This window comes from Prionailurus viverrinus, chromosome A3 (genome assembly GCF_022837055.1).
Source record: "Prionailurus viverrinus isolate Anna chromosome A3, UM_Priviv_1.0, whole genome shotgun sequence".
Lineage (NCBI taxonomy): Eukaryota > Metazoa > Chordata > Mammalia > Carnivora > Felidae > Prionailurus > Prionailurus viverrinus.
Genome location: NC_062563.1, coordinates 117,652,131 through 117,671,692, shown reverse-complemented (window position 1 = coordinate 117,671,692; position 19,562 = coordinate 117,652,131). Strand labels below are relative to the sequence as shown.

Below are 19,562 nucleotides of genomic sequence, written 5' to 3'. Positions count from 1 at the left end.
CAAGGAGGTGCTGAGAGCTAAACCAGCCAAAATATTATAATCATCTGAAGTTTTGTCAATCTGCTATTCACCTATATTGGCAGATATTAAAATGTAAACATTCTAGACTCTAGCAACATGCACTAGTTGCTGAAGCTTAGTGGGAGTTCGTTCAATACGACTGTCTTTCAACTAATACCAGCTGACGTGCCTCTGAGCGAGCACTGGAGTGATGGCAGGACAAATAATTGTAATTGCTTTCAAGGAGGCAGTAGCCTTGGTAGATAGATGGAGTAAGGGAGATAGCTAGAGCGTGGGCAACAGAGGCAGCTGAGAAGTGGACTTTGGGCCAGCACTACAGACTCTGGTGTTCGCGGTCGTTCCGAGGTTAGCCCGGTAGCGCATCTTTACCTGAAGGGTAACACTTGTTTTACGTTTACTGAACACTGAAGTCCTTGCTTCGGTTGTGTGGTCATAGTTCGTGTTCCTTCCTGCCCCCACCCCCATTGTAGGTAATGGTCTGTTCTTACACTGAACTTTTCCAGTGTTTCAAAATTAAGTTAGAGCTAAAAATAGCTTTGTGCTTGGGTAGCGCATTAAAAGTGAAATACACCTACTCAGGATACCAAAGGAAAACAGAATCTTAATAGAAGCCTTACTGTTTGTTCTCAATAATTCTCTTTTATTTTAGGGCATCCTATGGAGGATTACGGGAATGCTGGGTTTTGTTTTGCATGTTCGCATAACATGGGCAACCATCTGCTGCGATGAACTTAGCAAAGTCAAATTGTATGTTCTTTGGGGACCCATTTAAAGATTCATTAGCTAAAGACAGATTGACAACACACTTCATACAGTTTTATGAGTCTTGTCATGGGCAGTCTGTTATCAAGGGTAGTCTGAATTTATATGCATCTTGTTTTTAGGTCCACAAAGCTCATGTGAATGTTAATCTTGCTGTTATTGGAGAGAATCTATTAAAGTAGTCTGATCACTTCGAATTTCTTGGTAAAGTCAAGTAAAGTTAATCTGCAGTTACAATCTCTTATAGCTCCAGAGCTTGCCAAGTATTATATGAAGCAGCCAGAAAATTTTTAAAAAATTGCTCAAACTGATGAAGTATCTTCCTTTTTGTGGTGCTTATTTTTAACATTTAAGCCAAGTTTTAAGTGTGATAGAGTCTTCTTATCCTTTTGAGCTGAGAAGGACTGGGTTCTAGCAGGTTCTTGCTACTGTTACTAAACAAGTGGCAGATGAAACCAAACCTGGTACAAACAGGAGAACCAGGAGGCCCAGAGGGGTGGGTACAAGGACAGGGACATAGAGGCATGTTGTGACTTTGGAAATTCTCCCCACACCCAGCCCAGATCACTTGGGAATTGAGGAGGCATCCGAGCCAGTGCTTGTGCTCGTATACACTTCGTAATCTCCATGAGGGGCAGCGAGGAAGGGAAACCATTCTCCCCATTGCACTGGGAGGTGCTGAGGTCCAGGCAGATCCGCTACCCCAAGGGGAGCCGGGACTCGCACCCTAACTGGGGGGAGAGAATCCAGTCTCCTGACTACTACGTAGATCATACTCTTTAAGAAAAATTAAGTTTATTCCCGCTCTTTTGATTTGCTATGATTTTGAGGTGCCACATATTAAACTGGTCATTCTCTTACAGATTGCCAGTTTCCCAGTGGTACGGTTGTGAACTTGTGGTGAGCTTCCTTACAGATATGGAATATAAATAAGTTATTCTAGCTTATGGTTTAACTAACATGGCTTCTCTAAACTGTCATTGTGTCTGTTCGTGCTCTAGGTCGGACTCTTCTATCATAGTGAATAAACAAGAGCATCTCTGGCATCTGTATGAATGGCCGTGGCCTTATGGCCGGGGCAGTACTGAGTGGACAGTAGTTGGGATTAATTTTGTGGTGATACCTAGGGCTTACAGTGAGTTAAATGAAACATCTTGAGGTCATATCTCAGTGTGGAGGTGTTTATTTACTTATCCACGTATACAGGCTTTTAAGACTTGACTATCATTTACATGAAAATTGATACCAATGAAGACAATTAGAATCAGCAAATCAAACTCAGTGGTAGTAAGGCACAACCTGAAAATGTAATGGATTTATAGTTTTTAAGAAGAGACAGGGATACAGTTTCCGCCCCCCTCCCCTCCCCCCCACCATTAATGACAATAAAGAGTTGGCTGTTTAGCCAGGTAGCATGCTCCCTGTTTAACTGGTTACTGGTGTTACAGATCTAAAATGAAATCGTTCTTCTCAGTTCTTGTCAGCTCCCCTGTCATTATCCTTTAGGAGACTGCATCTCAAAGTATCACTCTTGGGCCCCTTTAGGTGGTTTATGAGTTAGATTAATGTTTACATAATTGGACTGTTTACTTTTGTACCTGGCATGAGCCAGAACTGTACTGATTATTTTTGGCAGTGAAGATAAAGAAAAAGTGGTGTTGAGGGTATCAGATGTGCAGAACCACTGACTAGGGCAAGGCATCTGCCATAGAAAGAATGGACACTTGTCCAGCGTTGGCCTAGAACAGAATGGCTTTCCCACATCCAAAGTGATACTTGTGATGTAGGCGAAAGTGGGGCGGTGGGGGAAAAGGTGGATATGTACATATAGTCCTTTTGCTCGGGAATGCTCAGAGCCTAGCAAGGAATGGAAAATGCTCTCCTCCCGAAGCAATGCTTTGGCACAGCTACCACCAGGAAAGAAGCTGAGCAAAGGGCTGGAGGAGCAGCAGAAAGAACGACGTGAAAATTCACTGGTAAAGCCTTGTTGCGTAGGTGTGTGTGTGTCAAATTCAACTGGTCCCCAGTTCGTTTTCGTGGAAATAAATGTAATGTGTGAAAAACAAGTTCAGAGCCCCCACGACAACATGCCAGTGTCAGTCTCTGCACGCCACTGCCCTGTAGCCCCTCTCCTCTCTGCCCCCCAGAAGAAGAATTCTGTGTTTCGGTCTGCATTTGGTAGCTAGACAAACGATGCTATGTATGTTTGAGCAGATGTGTGTCCCCTCGTCCACTGGGATCACATGATGCAGGGGGATGAACGTAGGTGAACACTGGAAGGAAGGACACTGCACCCCTCCTCAGGACCACTGACGGCCTGTTACTCCAGTGACCCGCCTGTCACTTGCAGGTGGACACGTCAGCGTGGTAACTTTCATGATGGAAACTGTTGGAAGGTTTTGGCCGGGGATGTATTGATACCTAGGCCCGTGAAGGGATGGGTTTCTATGCTTCAATGTATCACTGCTGCTTAAGATTTTTGCTTTTAAATGATCAGAGTTTATTTTAATTAGTGGAAAGTTTTAAATTAAGTAAGTGATAATGCAGATCTTGAGTTTTCAATCCAGTAGGAATCCTCACACTCAGTTTTCCCCTTTTTAGTAGGAGGGTTTTCTTAAGGCATGAGGTATATTAGCAGGATGTTTGAATCTCTGGATCTGTACGTACGGTGTTTTGTATCATATTCAAAGTACGCTGAATATCTGCTTTTCATTCACACGAGTGTATTCACATTTTCTTTATGGTACCGTAACTATTCATGTTTTTACAATCATCGTTGAATCAGCGCAATCGAAAGCATCCGGACATCATCTAAAGGGACATTTCAGTTAGTTGTCTCTGATTTTTCCTTTCCCGGTAAAGAATGAATGTCTTTCCCCGTGCCAGCCCATTACAAGCACCTCCTTTATTTCTGTTCCCTCCCCCCTCTTCAAGTGGTCCCGGTCCACATCAGCAAGGTAAGGAGCCACCCATGACTCCGACTATGAGACACATAAGCAGCGAATTCTGACTGCACCGAGGCAGAGCACACACAGTTTGAGAGAAGCAGGAGGCAGCATACATCAAACGCCCCCAAGTCGGGGCCTTGTGTTTCTCGCTTGTCTTTGTGATATTTTTCTTCTTTTGAAAGAATGAGATGAACCCATGCTCGAAACCTTTTCCTAAAGCATTTTGAAAATACAGCTGTTTCTGTGGCACTTCAAAACAAGTTGGCACAAAATGAAAAGCGACGTTTGGTCTCTGGTTGTGGGGGAGACATTTCCTGTCCCTCCTCCACGGGCTCAGGGTTCCCAAGTAAGATAAATGAGTGCCAGTGGGCTCAGGGCCCAGGCTGGTTTTTCAGAATGGTGTCCTCGTAATGACTGGTTCCAGGGGCAGTGGTGGCCTCTAAAGGTAAGCCCTGTTGCTGGTAGCCATAGTTGACATTTCCACACGGGAAGTGACGTAGCCTGAACAGAGGCACTTCCTTCATGTTGGCAGTCAGCGAGGATGGTTCTAGGAGCAGAGAGGCGCCCGGAAGTCTGCCAGTTGCAACGTTCGGTGGGACGGTACAGCTTCCCTCACGTCCCAGGTTTCCTCTCTCATGGTGCTCCTTCTTTGCCGGAGGATTGTTCTTTTTGGTGGGTTTCTCTGTAAACCATGAGCCATAAGTTGGGTTCCATAGGCTGGTGGGTTTGTTTCTGGATCCCTGGACTTTGTGTAGCTCTGATGGCGGGTTGGACTGAGAGAACGCCATATTAACGTGTCCCCCTTCCACGGCGGGCCCTCTGGTGACGCGAACAGAGAGCTCCGCGGCCGTGGGTTTCTTGGAGGCTTTGCCGGAGGAAGTGGAAGGCAGAGGGGGCGGGGCAGCTGGATCCTGCCCTTCCTCCCGTTTAGCTTGTGGAGGGGAGACTAGGAGAGGAGGAATACCCTCCGGGTCTTGGGGCCTCATGGGCACCTTTTCTTCCTCCTCCACGAGTGGGCCATACTCTATGGGCAAAGCGGTGTTGATCACGTCTGGGTCCTACAGGTGGGAGAAACAAACCGATTAAGATGCTGAATCGCAGAATTGTTGGATCTGGAAGATCCCTTAGCGATGGTCTCGTCCAAACTTACTTTACAGATGAAGAAACCATTCAGCGTTTATTGGGAATATATTAATTCATAGGCACCGGGGAATAGGAAGTGAATGGGAATCATCCTCATCCTTGAAGAGCTCGCAGAGGAAACCCTAGTATAGAAGTGTCAGGTGCTGGGAAGCAGCCAACTGCCTGGGGCAGGGGAGGCGACCAGGACAGGCTATGCAGGCTATGCCCACCACCTTGGGCAAATCTTGCAGATTCACGGGTTAAAAAATATATAAATCAGTTTAAAAAATTACTCCAGCATATTCCCAATAAAATCCTTCAACTACAAAAGTGTTTGACTTCGTGTGTGTGTGTGCGCACATGTGTATGCACATGCGTGTATGCACGCAGGACAAGAGGGAGGGGAAGGGAGGAGAGGAGACACAAATGCTGTGCTGGCTTACAAGATTTATCTCTTCTCGGCTGGGGCACCTGGATAGCTCAGTCGGTTAAGCACCCCACTTCGGTTTGGGTCATGGTCTTGTGGTCTGTGAGTTTGGGCCCCATGTTGGGCTCTGTGCTGACAGCTCAGAGCCTGGAGCCTGCTTCGGATTCTGTGTCTCCCTCTCTCTCTGCCCTTCCCCCTCTCATGTTCTTTCTCTCTCTGTCTCTCAAAAATAAACATTAAAAAAAAAAGATTTCTCTCTTCTCGGGGCACCTGGGTGGCTCACTCGGTTAAGCGTCCGACTTCGGCTCAAGTCATGATTTTGCTGTCCATGAGTTTGGGCCCCACATCGGGCTCTGTGCTGACAGCTCAGAGCCTGGAGCTTGCTTTGGATTCTGTGTCTTCCTCTCTGCCCCTCCCCCACCCACTATCTCTCTTCCTTAAAAATAAAAACATTAAAAAAAAAAAGATCTCTTTTCTTCCTAGCTACTTTCCATTTTCATATTTGGCTGGGCTACACTTGATAACTTTTCCCCTGTTACATCTTCGTGTGTGCAGATTACACAGTGGTTCTTTATCTGGCCTGGATATGCTCAGCCTCTTTGTGAAACCCATGAAATGCGGCAGTGCTGTGAGGAAAACCACTTACAAACCCGACTTTGTGCTAGATCATTTTTATAGCAGTGGATTGTAATATAGAAAGGCAGAAGCAGTTGCCAGAGATTGGAAGAAAATTTGTGGAAGGAAGCTTAAACTTGGGGGAATTTAATTCTTTAATATTTTATGCAAATTGGGAAAGCCATTGCTTCAGTTTTGCAGAAGAGCACATTGGTCCAGGATTTGTCAACAAGGAGTGTGAGAATAAAAATAACTACATCCTGGTTCTCTTATTGTTTAGTTCTTTCCCTGTTAATTATTAATCTCTATGGGGGGAGTCATTCAAAATATACTTGTACAGAATTACCTGCTTTTAAGAGGGATGTTATATACTTTGGAGAAAAATTACTCCGAAGTGTGTGTGTGTGTAGACTACACACACACACACACACACACACACACATTCAAGTGGGTATATTCCATTAGTATAACAATAACCTAAAATGCCATTCACAGAACACCAAGTTTTCTGAAAGAACCCCAAGTAACTTGATATCTAGATAAATGCCAGTGCCCTCACTTTTTTTTTATGTTTTTATGTTATTTTTGAGAGAGAGAGAGAGAGTGAGAGTGGGGGAGGGGCACAGAGAGACAGAGACAGAATCCGAAGCAGATTCCAGGCTCCAGGCTCTGAGTTGTCAACGCAGAGCCCGATGTGGGGCTTGGACTCACGAACCGTGAGATCATGACCTGAGCTGAAGTCTGTCGCCCAACCGACTGAGCCACCCAGTTGCCCCAGTGCCTTCACTTTTGAACGGAAGATGCTGGAAGGGTGAGACTCTGGTGCTGGGAACGAAGGATGTGGCTTGAACATGTATGTGTCTCCTGTCACAACTAAGGTGATTTAGAGAGGTCGTGGCTCATTGTCTGACTTCTGAAATACTCTCGAGAGTCAGATATCCTGGCAGAATGAGAGCCGAGAGAGGGAAAGATGTGTGGAGAGGTGACACTGCCACAGGGAGGGAGCATCCCTGAAGGGTCAGCTGGTGGTACGGGTGGAGGGACTCCTGGGGGGGGACAGGGGGGCACCATGCAGCTGGTGATGCAGGTGGAGGGGCTCCACCTCCACTGACACGTGGGGAAGGGGGTGAGACTGGGTGTAGATGTCCAGGCAGGGGGGGAAATGAATTCTTAGCTTCTCCTCTCCTGAGGTAGGAGGCATAGTTTGCTAGAATGGGGTAGAAAATGGAGAATTTAGAGTCCTTTTTGAAGGAAATAAGGACCAGCAGTACTGCTAGGAAGCTGTGTGGCTTGGAGAAACCTCTCCAAGCCTCAACTCATCTGGAAAGTGGGGATATTTTGTGTACCTGACTGAGGATACAATGGAATACATGGAAAGCGATTTGCGTATTACAGATGCTGTACTAACGCCTTTGATGATGTTAAAATTTCTCCGAATCACCTTGTTCCTCCCTTGAATCCCTCTGATACAGGTCATTGGGCATAGGATTTAACAATTATATACTGGCAGTGGTTTCACATTAGCATTTCTCTAGCCACACCATAAACTGTTTGAGAGCAGGTGTTTCCCATACGTCTCTGAAGCTCCAGTTTTGTCTACAAAACCATTAGTTACCCAGTAGGGTTTTAGTCAACACTTGTGAGTCCTGATTCCCTAGTATTATTGAGTGTCTGAAACTGCATCATGTGTTGGTGAAGGAAGAGGCGGTAACTAGCATTTATTTCCAAACCAGGCAAACTGAGGCACTCGTCATTTTTACTGCAGAGATAAACAACCATTCTAGTGATTGCAACTCCCTATTTCCTGGCTGGTTTAACTTTCATTTCACATTTTGGGATTTGCCATCTTTTCCATATAAATGCTGGTCAAAGGGAAAAGAGTTTATACCTGGGTGCAGTATTCAATCCTCTCCAAAATTATGGCAAAGTTGGGCCTATCTTCAGGCTGATGTTGCCAGCACTGGGTCATTATCCGGTATCTAAAAGAAGAGTAAGCACACTCATTAAAACCGGGAGAAACAAGGGTGAAAAATAGTTTCCCCAGCACTTTCCCAGGGGGACCAGAGGTGGCACTGTCTTGGAGAGTGAAAACTCATCTATGTCCCATGTGGCTGGCATATGCCGCCCTCTGCCGCTGGGCCAAGGAATCGCGCCCAGGTGTAAGGCTATTAGAACACCAAAGCTCATTAACAGAAGTCCTGGTGTTTACATGAAATATGGCTCCTCTCATTCCATTTCTGAACTGAAGTCACCTCTGGGGAAGAATATTCTAATTATATTTCCCATCTGCCTTGCTTGTGGGAAGGAGGTGAGGGATGCCCGACAAGACAGCAGAAAATGCAGGGATTGGAAATCTTTAAAGGTGACTTGAAACAGATGGCATAGGGCAGCAGGGGTGGAGTCTGGGACACAGATTCCTAAGAGGTGTGGGGGAGCCTGGTGAGTCCACAGCCTCCAGTCAGACAGTAGATAACTTTCAAGTCATGACATTACTGCTTCCGAGGGGCTGGAGGACTAACCCTCCTCACGCAAGTCACAGACACACTCCTATCCTGGGGCATATTAAATGAGGTCAGCCATCTGCCCCTTCATCTTAAAAAAGCATATGTGGCTGCAATATTTTTTGAAAAGGAAAATCATCCTTAGCAACTTGTAGAAATGTTCCCAAAAGAGTCATACACGGGCCCAGGACAGTTCTTAGGTGGGTCCATCCGTCCTCCGCTGGTGACGAACTCCAGAACTTCCTGGTTGCTTTTGCTAGGGTATGGCATGTATCCAAGAGAAAATATTTCCCACAGCAGCACTCCAAAGGACCTGTGTACAGAACAGAAGATACGATATGGGCACACACACGCATACACGCACGCAGATATATAGACATACACACAGGGACACACAAAGACATACACATACAGATATAAAATTTGACTCTTTTGTTACACATTTTCCCAAATTGGGAATTCTTAATATGGAGAACAACAAAAAGAATGAGAAAGTAGCCACATGCGATGCTCCATAAAAAGGTAACCATTGTTAGCATGTTCTTTTTTTTGTTCCAGTCAAGTTCCTGTACTTAGATTTTTTTTTTTTTACATCACTGCAGTTATATTTAATAAGCAATTTTGAACCTTGACTGTTTTTGCAGTTTCCATTACAGGATAAACATTTTCTATGCCAATAGAAACATTTGAAATGGTCCCAAAACATTCCCTGGAGTAGTTGTGCCATAATTTGCCTAATCATTTCCATATTGTTTTTAATTTTTTACAATATTTCAAAGACTGGTGAACATCTTTGTGCATTTTTTAAAAGAACAATTTCCTTAGGAAAAATTCTTCAAATTTGGGATTAGGATAATCTAGTAAAATCTAGGATAATTCTAGTAGAATGGCTAGATCAAAAGAATATGAACACCAAAAAATTCTTGGCACATACTGTCCACTTCCACTCTTCCAAATGTGTCATTCCCAATAACCAAGCAGCACTATGCAATAATGCATCAGACATTCTCCCCGACATTGAGTATTCTTATCAAAAATGAGAATTATTGCTGATTTTAAGGTAGAAAATGGTAGAATCTTTTAGATTATATTTATTGACTTGATAATGAACATGGTTGTTTTCTCAAGTATATTCACTCCCCTCCCCCCACCATGAATTGTTTGTATTTTTTTGCCCATTTATGTCTACATATTGTTTTGGTATTTATTAATTTTCTTTTTTATTTGTAGACCTACTTTATCAGTGATACTAACCTTTATCCAAAATTGAAATAATTCTATCAGTTGCTTTCTAATTCCACTTTTTAGCATCCCAAAGATTTTTATTTTTAGGTAGTCAAATCTATTTTTTAAAATTTTGTGATTTCCTCCATCTGTTTTATAGAGTGTACAATCCTCCCTTCACCAAAGACTAGATGAGTATTTGCTGTTTTCTTCTAAGTTGTATTTGTTCTTCCTCTCCAGCTGGATTTGAGAACTTAGTTTGGTGTGTGGTGTGAGGTAAGGGTCTACATTGAATCATTTGCAAACAACAAATCCTCTAATACTATTCATAGAATAATTTCCCCCTGACTATTGACTTGTGAGTAAAAACACGTCTGTTTCTGAGCTCTCTATTCACTTCATCTATTTGCCTGCTCCTTGCATGATGCCATTCTGTGTTACATTTTGTGTATTTATGTTGCAATATCTGGTAGGACAGTTTTTTCCTTAAGAAATGTAGTTGAATTCTCATTTGTTAATCTGTTTTAAATGACCTTTATTTTTTTATTAAAATTTTTTTAATATTTTTGAGACAGAGACAGAGCATGAGCGGGGGAGGGGCAGAGAGCGAGGGAGACACAGAATCTGAAGCAGGCTCCAGACTCTGAGCCGTCAGCATAGAGCCCAATGTGGGGCTTGAACTCACGGAACGTGAGATCATGACCTGAGCTGAAGTCGGACGCTTAACTGACTGAGCCACCCAGGCGTCCCTAGTTTTATTTTTTAAATGTTTACATTCATTTTGAGAGAGAGAAAGCGCATGAGTGCAAGTCAGGGAAAGAAAGAGAGAGAGAGAGAATCCCAAGCAGGATCTGAGCTGTCAGCGCAGAGCCTGATGTGGGGCTCAAACTCACGAACTGTGAGATCATGACCTGAGCCAAAACCAAGAGTTGGATGCTTAACAGGTGCCCCGTTTTAAATAAACTTTAAAACGTTCCAGAAGCATCATCTTTCATATTTTGACTAAAATTTTTATTTTAGCCTTTAATTTCTTACTTAGATTTTTGGCAAAAAGAAAAAAAAAGGGTCTATCCTTGTTTTTGCATCTGGGTGTAGTTTTCAGATGTTAATAAATATTCTATCAAAAATTGTAGAGAACTATAGCTTCTCCATCTCCTAAGGAAAAAAAAAGTACATCATCTTGGTGAAATTTCAAAGATTCTTGTGAGGAGCATTGGGCAAAGATATTGTCCATATTTTTCAGGTGAGAATTCTAAAGCAGAGGTTATTATACAGTTAATCTGAGACAGACTGGAATACGTTATTAGATCTCTCGATTCTGCTAACTACAAGTTGCCTGGTGTATATATTCTTCTCAGTTTGTCTTCCCCCAAGGCAAAACAAAATAGGCAAAATCATGCAGAAAAACCTGGTAGTAAGGCATAATGAATTCCAGCTATCTTTTTTCTGCCTGTCTAGGTAGCTAGAGAAATAGATTGTAGTATCCTTTGAGAGAAGCAGCATATTAGACAGCAAATAGATATTATTTTCTTGGTTTGGAGTTCAAAGGAGCAAGAGGCAGTGTTGGTCATAGAACTTTGATAATTTTAGGTAAGGAGAGTTGTCATATTTAGCAAATAGCCATACAGGAACCATATTTCTTCCAGACAAACAAGAGATGCTTTTAAAATATAAGTATATCCCAAATACTGCCTGGGATATACTTATACTAAAAAATTACTCACTGTTCATCTGAAATCCAATTTTAACTGGTCATCTTTTATTTTATGTGCCAAATGGTTCTATGTTTTGTGTGCCAAATGGTTCTTTAATCACCTATAAGCCTGTCCTAAGTAGGAGCAATAGAGCCCACGGCTTTGCCCCAAAACCTTCAAAGCCAAATAAAAACAAGTATTTAAAAAACAAAACAAAACAAGATACTCTTCCTTCTCTTGGTATTAAACTTGCTCTGCCTGAAATTAAAGAAACAGCTTAAGTAACTGCTGATTAAATTGTTTTAAGAATTTGAATCAGTGAAGATAATCTGGTGACAAGGTTTTAAAATCGTGAATCGTGCTGTGCTCATCAGTCTTTTAAAGTTACATTTTATTTTCCTTTATTCATAGCTTGGAGCACAGTTTTTGGAAAAATGGGAACCAAAAGTGCGTCTGGCTTTTGGAATGGGTAAGTCAAGGGGATGAAAGGCAGAGCGTCGGGAATACAGTCAGTGGGATTGTAACAGCGCTGTGTGGCGACAGGTGGTAGCCACATTTGTGATGAGCACAGCATAATGTATACACTCGTCCAATCACTATGTTGTACATTATGTGTCACCCGTACTTCAACAACAATAAAAAGGTTACTGTACTGTATTTAGGTATCCAGCCAGCTGATCCCACTGTCTCCTGCAGTTCTCCTGGGAGCTCGAGACTCACAGACCAGAAGTCCACTCAGCATCTCCGCTGGCCTGTCTTACAGGCATCTCAGACTGGACTTGTCCAAAAACTCTTTCCGCACCCAACCCATATCCTCTGTTCTCTCCAGTGGCGGCCATCCCAGGAAGTGCCCTCGACCTCACTCTTGCCACACCTCCCACTCTACAGCTGACTTTCAGCAATCCTGTCCACCCTCAAGGCACAGCTCGAATCCTACCACGGCTACTGGCTGCCCTGCCACCACTAAGCCTGCCTCTCTGTTCTCTTATCGAGAAATGGGCAGGGTTTCCCATCTTCACCTGCCCCACTCCAGTATCACTTCATTGGCAGCCAGAGTGATTTTTTTTTTTTTTTTTTTTTTTTACAGATCCTGTCAAGCTCTGGCTTCCAACCTTTAAGGGGCATCCCATTGTGCGCTGAATAGAACCCACATCCCCTAACCTGGTTCCTAGGGCACTCCACGTCCGGCCCCTGCCTGCCCTTCTTTCTCAACTGTCACTGGCCCTCAGGCTCACCAGCTCCAGCCATGAAGACTTGTTTTCATTCCTCAAACAAGCTCATCTTGCTTCTGCCACTGGCCTTTTACATTTGACTTTCCCCGAAGCCTGGAAAGCCTTCCTCTCAGATCTTTCCATCTTTCTGCCATTCAGGCATTGGGCTGTCACCTCCTCCATGGAGCTTTCCCCACCATCTGGACTAAACAGCCTCCCTCCTCAGGCCCCTCCACCCCACACTCTTTATCCTCTGCTTTTTTGTCTCCATGGCACTCATCAATATCCGAGGTTATGCAATTTATCTGTGTCTTTAAGCATTTTAATTAGGAAATAATGTAAGCTTTAAAAAGGAAAGGTAATATAATAGATAATTTTGTACCTAGATGTTAAACTTTTGTCTTATTTGTTTCCAGTCTCCTTTTCTTTTTTTGAAGAAAAAAAAATACAGTTAAGTCCCAACCTCCCTCCTCTCCTCCTTCCCTCCCTCCCCGTCCCTCACTGAAGTTGGAATGTAACATTCCCATCTATGTTTGCAGAGTTTCTGCAATGTGTGAAAGCCTAATAACAAATCTGTATTATAAACTTGGCTTTTGTATTGTAAAATTATGCATAATGATATCCCACCCCTTTCTGGAACTTGTCTTTCTTTCAATAAAGGTTGCATACAGATTTATCCATGTTGATACATGCAGGTTTAGTGTGTTCTTTCATATTGCTAAATAGTTTTCTGTGATATCGGTAAACCACCATTTATTTTCCATCCCCCATTTGAGGGATACTTAAGTTGTTTTTGCCTTTTCTCTATTATAAACAGTGTTGCAAATGAACATCCTTGCCCCAATCCATTTTTGTCAACCTCTAAAGTAGACACTTGGAAATAGAATTGCTGGGTCACAGGATAGACGTGTGTTCAGAACAGTTACCTAATTACTGAACTTACTATCTGCATTTGGCTAGGGTAGTTGGTGATGCTCTAACTTTGGTGCACATGGAATCACCCAGAGGGCTCCTTAGAACACAGATTGGTGGGCCCCACCCCTAGAGCTCCTGTTTCATTAGGCCCGAGGTGAGGGCTAAGCACCTGCATTTCTAACAAGTCTCAGGTGATGCTGGGGCTGCTGATCCCAGGACCACTGTGATCCACTGGGTTTGGGTAAGTCACATCCCAGTGACTTAAAACAACAAAGGCTCCTGCTCACATCATCAAAACATGGGTCAGGAAGAGGATTCTGATCATTGTGACTCCCCCGTCTTGTGATGTGTTTCGCAATTTGAAGGACGTTTGTCCATTGTCCTCTTGGTTCCCTGTGTTGCTGTTGAGAAACTCGAAACCATTTGGATTCCCTATTTTAATCTCTGATCATTTTTTACTATTATTATTTGTCTCCTTGAAAGCTTGCAAAATCTTGAACACCACTGGTCTGAAATTTCACGATGACGTGCTTTTGCGTGGCTCTTTTTACTCACCACGCTTGGCACTTGGTGGACACTTTCATTCTGGAAATGTATGCCTTTCTGTTCTGGAAAATCCTCTTGAATTGTTTCTTTGATATGTTTATTCCCTTCACTTCTTCTGTTCATTCTTTCTGGGACTCCCATTTGTCAGATAATTGGATCTAATGGGTCTAATCTTCTTAATTTTCTTTTCTTTTCTTTCCTACATATCCCATTGGTTCATAGTTGTTTTATTTTCTAGAAGATTTATTCAACTCTGACTTCAACCTGTTACTTTTACATGCCTATTATCATATTAAAATATAAACTGTTTTCTTAACAATAGTTTTAGATTGTAAATGAAGGATGAAGGTAATAGTGTTCTCACATACTTCACATTCAATTTCCCCTACTTTTAGCATCTTACATTAGTATGGTATATTTGTTACAATTAATGAGCCAATATTAAGGCATCATTATTAACTAGAACCTATAGTTTATTCAGATTTCCTTAGCCTTTGCTGCATTTACTTGTTCTGTTCCAGGTCACCATTAGAATATCACATTTTATGTATTTGTCATATTTCCTTAGGCTACTCTTGACTTTGGCAACTTCTCAGGCTTTCCTTGTTTTTGATGACTTTGACAGTTTTTTTAAAAAATCTTTTTTTCAACATTTATTTATTTTTGGGACAGAGAGAGACAGAGCATGAACGGGGGAGGGGCAGAGAGAGAGGGAGACACAGAATCGGAAACAAGCTCCAGGCTCTGAGCCATCAGCCCAGAGCCTGACGCGGGGCTCGAACCCACGGACCGCAAGATCGTGACCTGGCTGAAGTCGGACGCTTAACCGACTGCGCCACCCAGGCGCCCCGACTTTGACAGTTTTGAGGAGTATTGGTCAGGGCTTTAGCAGAATGTCCATTTGGGATTTGTCTGCTTTCTTATGATTAGACTAGAGTTGTTGGGTGTGGGGAGAAAGACCACAGAGGTTAAATGCCGTTTTCGTCACATCATATCAAGGGCACGTGCTACCAACATGATCTATCACTATAGATACTGACCTTGACCACCTGACCTAACATGGCTGTGTGCTGCTCACATGAGCTTCAGGAGACTAATGCTCCACCTCCTTGAGGGCTCTCTCATATTTCTAAGAACTTTTTTTCTCTAAAACCCTTGTTTTAAACAATCTTTTGTCCTTAGATTACGGTTGCAACAATTCATCTTTCTGAGGATATTATAGTTTTTAGAAGTTTTCCTAAGCTTTCTGCATTTTTCTGCCTCCAAATTCCTCTTTATATATTTGCTTCCTTCAGATTAGAATCTTCTCTCAAGCATTTGTTGATTCTTGGCTGGCTGCTCATATTTTATTATGGGGACATTACAAAGCCGATGAGAAGTTCTATGTAGATCTTATCCAGTGGGGGAGCAGCTGGCTTGCATGTTTCACTGGGTATCGGTCCCTGTCACTGCTGTCACAAGCTGCCACAAACTTGGTGGCTTAAAACAACAGAAGTTTATTTTCTCACAGCTCTGAGGGCCAGATGTCCAAAATCAGTGCCATATCCTGGACTGAAATCATGGTGTCTGCAGAGCCACGCCCCCTCTGGAGGCTCTAGGGGAGAATCTGTTCCTTGCCTCTTCTGGCTTCTGGAGGCTGTCAGAATTCTTTGACTTGTGGTCACATATCTTCCACCTCTATCTGTGCTCACATTGCCTCCTCCTCTCTGTGTGTGGCATCTCCCTCTGCTTGCCTCTTATGAGGACCCTTGTGATGGCATTTAGGGTCCACCCACATAATCCAGGATGACTGTCCCACCTCAAGATCCTCAATCAATCATGTCTGCAAAGGCTCTTTTTTCCTTACATGGGTATCAATTACAGGTTTCTGGGATGAGGGCCTTTGGATCACCATTGTTTAGACTATTGCCACTTGGAGCACCTGGAATTTCTCTCTTCATTGGTCAGCTCCTCCAATGAGGAACCCTTTGGTCAACTCCTACCTTCTGCCATGTTCCTGTCACTGAGGGGAAGAAGGGTGCATACATTTATCTTATTTTATTTTTAAAATTTTTAACGTTTATTTATTTTTGAGAGAGAGAGACAGAGCATGAATGGGGGCAGGGGGCAGAGAGAGAGGGACACACAGAATCTGAAGCAGGCTCCAGGCTCTGAGCTGTCAGCACAGAGCCCAACATGGGGCTCGAACTCATGAACTGCAAGATCATGACCTGAGCCGAAGTTGGACACTCAATGAACTGAGCGACCCAGGCACCCCCCTATTTTTTTTAATTTTAGAGATAGAGAGAGCACAAGTCAGGGAGGGGGGAGAGAGAGAGAGAGAGAGAGAGAGAGAGAGAGAGAGAGAGAGAGAATCTTAAGCAGGCTCCATGCTTAGTGCAGAGTCCAACATGGGACTTAATCCCATGACCCCAGGATCATGACCTGAGCCAAAATCAAGAGTCAGATGCTTAACCAGCTGAGCCACCCAGGCACCCCAAGGGGGCATACATTTTTAAGTAAGTAGACTTAATAAACTTAGGTAGACTTAAGTATATATATGTATATATACATACATACCTATAAACAGGGATATATATATTCCTGTTTATAGTAGAGAATTCATCCTCAGTGATGTCCAGTGTCCCTAAGACCAGAAAGACTTTAATTCAATCTCTTTACAGAAGGAACCCCCGGTCTTGTGTTATGGTAGGGGAGAGATAGGCGGTGAGGGAATGGGCCACGACTCTGGTTACTTTTTAAATATATCTGTCACTGATTTTCCTACCTGCTGCACCTCTACTTCCAGGGGTGCCTGACACTTTTACTTTCTGGGCCTTTCTTGGGCTCTTGGGCAGAGCGAACCAGGTTGCTTCTGGACCTAGTTATCAACTTTCTGGTGTCCTAAGTAAGGTACCACTTGTCCATAAACTTCCCAGTTTCCAAAATATTGTCATTGTTGTCATTTTTATCCTTGGGGATTTTTATACAACTAAAAAGACTCCCTTTAATGGTGTGTGTGTGTGTGTGTGTGTGTGTGTGCATTTTGGCAGGGAGCACAGGTTTAAGCCTCCATTTAAAATTATGTGTTGCTCTTATAAACCTTGTGTAAAAAAGTACAGAGATTTCCTAAAAAATTAAAAAAAGAGCTACCTTAATATCCAGCTATCCCAGTTCAGTCGGTTAAGTGTCTGACTCTTGATTTTGGCTCAGGTCATGATCTCACTGTTTGTGAGATCAAGCCCCATGTCAGGCTGTGCACTGACAGTGTAGAGTCTGCTTGGAATTCTCTCTCTCCCTCTCTCTGTACCTCCCTCTCCCCTCCCCCCCACCCTTCAAAATAAATAAATAAAGTTTAAGAGAAAGAAGAAACAAAAAGAAAGATCCAGCTGTCCCACTTCTGGGTATATAGCCAATGGAAATAAAATCAGTGTATCAAAGAGATATCTGCACTCTTAAGTTCACTGCAGCATTATTCATAATAGCCAAGATGTGCAAACAACCTAAATATCCATTGACAGATGAATGGTAAGGAAAATGTGGCATGTTTATATACAATGGAATATTATTCAGCCTTAAAAAAGAAAATCCTGCCATTTGTGACATCATAGATAAACCTGTAGAACCTGATGTTAAGTCAAATGAGCCTGACACAGAAAGACACGTACCGCATGATCTCACTTAAAAGTGGGACCATAGATGCAGAGGGTAGATGGTTGCCAGAGGTAGGAGGAAGGAGGAAATGGGAGATGTTGGTCAGGAGCACAAAGTTTCAGTTATGCAGGATGAAAAAGTTCTGGAGATCTAATGTACAGTGTTTTTCAAACGTATTTTTAACTGCACAAGGGGTCTCAACACCACTGTAACCTGCAGCACTTTTGTGCTGATAATTATTTTCTTTTATCCTTCTGTTAATGGGGAGGATTTCACTGATCAATTTTTCTGATGTTAACTCAATGTCACGTTCCTGAAAGAAACCCAACTTCATAGGTATGTGGAAAAAACAAATCACATGTGCCTCTCGCCGTGTAGTCCCCAGCCAGTGGCATCAGCATTACCTGGAAACTTGGTAGGAATGCAAATTCTCAGTGATCCATAAGATTTCAGGGTGGGGAGAGTAATCTGTGCTCTACCAGCCTTTCTGACGATTCTGATACATGCCAACATTTGACAGCCCCTGTTGTAGAGGTGTGTTGACTCATCTCCTCTCCCCCTTCCCCGTGAGAGCTTGGGATCCTGTGGCCCAAGAGTGCTACCAGTAAGGCCCACAGTGAGACCCACAGGAGGGCAACAGAAAGACTCACCACGTGTCTGTTTTAGAAGTAAATATTCCTTCCATGAAGGCTTCTGGAGGCATCCATTTGACCGGCAGCATCGCACAGCCTCCCTTTCGGTAGTAGCTCGCTCTGTGGGGGAGAAGAGGAAACCCAGACTTGGTTCTGGAGGTGTCCCTGAGTGGCCAGGCAACAACAAGCTGTAGCCATCACAGCATTGAAACTAACGAGGCCTTCCTGCGGTTCAGGAGGAGAGCAGGGGAACACAGATCGTTTAAAATTAAGTTAAGAACTTTGGTGTCATTTAATAGGAGGCAGCTCGCTGGAGGCATGAAAGCGAAGATCTATGCAATGACTAAAATATCCAGTAGCAGATGGTTAGATTTCCCCGATGGGTTTTGTGGATTATAACTCACAATGAATCACAGTACTCCAGCCTTGTAAGTACAGCCTGCTTCCTGACGGTCTGCAGTAATCGGAGACCCAGCCTGGGGGAGCTGAGAGCAGGGCCTGTGTCGTGTTCACTTTGGATCCTCCCTGACGCTCATGCAGCTTTTAGTTTCAATATGGGTGCTCAACAGAGGGTCTAGGCAGCTGGAGGGAAGCTGCCTCCCACAGCACTCTCGGCAGGAGAGCACAGGGCTGGGGGTGGAGCTGGCTTCAAAGGCATGAGTTAGTTGATTAGTTTTTATCATGAGCTGCGTTAATGACATCACTGACAAAGACTGATCAATTAACTCATACCTTTGGAGGCAGCTCCCCTCTAGCTGCTTAGATTAATTACTTCAATAAACATGTACAGTGGTCTCCCCTTACGCATGGGGGACATACTCTAAGACCCCCAGTGGATGCCTGAAACCACAGATAGTACCTAACCTTATATATACCACGTTTTTTCTTGTATATATGTACCTATGATAAAGTTCAATTTATAAATCAGACACAGTGAGAGATGAACAACAATAACTAATAACAAAATGGAATAATTACAACAACATGCCATAATAAAAGTTAGGTGAATGGGGTCTCTCTGTCTCTCTCAAAACATCTTACTGTACTGTACTCACCCTACTTCTTGTGATGATGTGAGATGATAAAAGGCCTACGTGGTGCGATGAAGTGAGGTGAGTGACACAGGCATTGTGACGTAAAGTTAGGCTATTAGTAACCTTCTGGTGGTGTGTCGGGAGGAGGGTCATCTGCCTCCAGACCACACAGGGGACCGCAAGTAACTGAAACTGGGGAAAGAGAAACCGCAGATAAGGGGGGATTCCTGTACTATTTACTCTGCCATGTGCTGAAGACAGAAGTCATAGTCCGTCT

General features: G+C 43.4%; 2 protein-coding genes across 8 annotated transcripts in view; one reads left to right on the top strand and one right to left on the bottom strand.

The window, feature by feature from the left end:
- CLIP4 (CAP-Gly domain containing linker protein family member 4) overlaps positions 1–13,192 on the top strand; it is a 98,990-nt gene extending 85,798 nt beyond the window's left edge. The window contains exons 17-18 of one of the 5 annotated variants that reach the window (XM_047852176.1): positions 11,726–11,783; positions 12,402–13,192. In XM_047852176.1, the coding sequence (XP_047708132.1) occupies positions 11,726–11,783; positions 12,402–12,432 (89 nt within the window). In that variant the 3' untranslated portion in view covers positions 12,433–13,192. Of the gene's footprint in view, positions 1–9,860; positions 9,897–11,725; positions 11,784–11,976; positions 12,042–12,401 lie in introns of those variants that run through there. The other 4 variants (XM_047852181.1, XM_047852177.1, XM_047852179.1 and 1 more) reach the window with 4 other exon arrangements.
- The window catches only part of ALK (ALK receptor tyrosine kinase), a 676,334-nt gene continuing 658,305 nt past the window's right edge, over positions 1,534–19,562 (bottom strand). For 2 of the 3 annotated variants that reach the window (XM_047852183.1, XM_047852185.1), the window contains 4 exons: positions 18,270–18,371; positions 8,575–8,709; positions 7,784–7,874; positions 1,540–4,789 (listed from right to left, as the gene is read on the bottom strand). In XM_047852183.1, coding sequence (XP_047708139.1) covers positions 4,103–4,789; positions 7,784–7,874; positions 8,575–8,709; positions 18,270–18,371 — 1,015 coding nt within the window. In that variant the 3' untranslated portion in view covers positions 1,540–4,102. Of the gene's footprint in view, positions 4,790–7,783; positions 7,875–8,574; positions 8,710–18,269; positions 18,372–19,562 lie in introns of all 3 variants that reach the window. The other variant, XM_047852186.1, reaches the window with a different exon arrangement.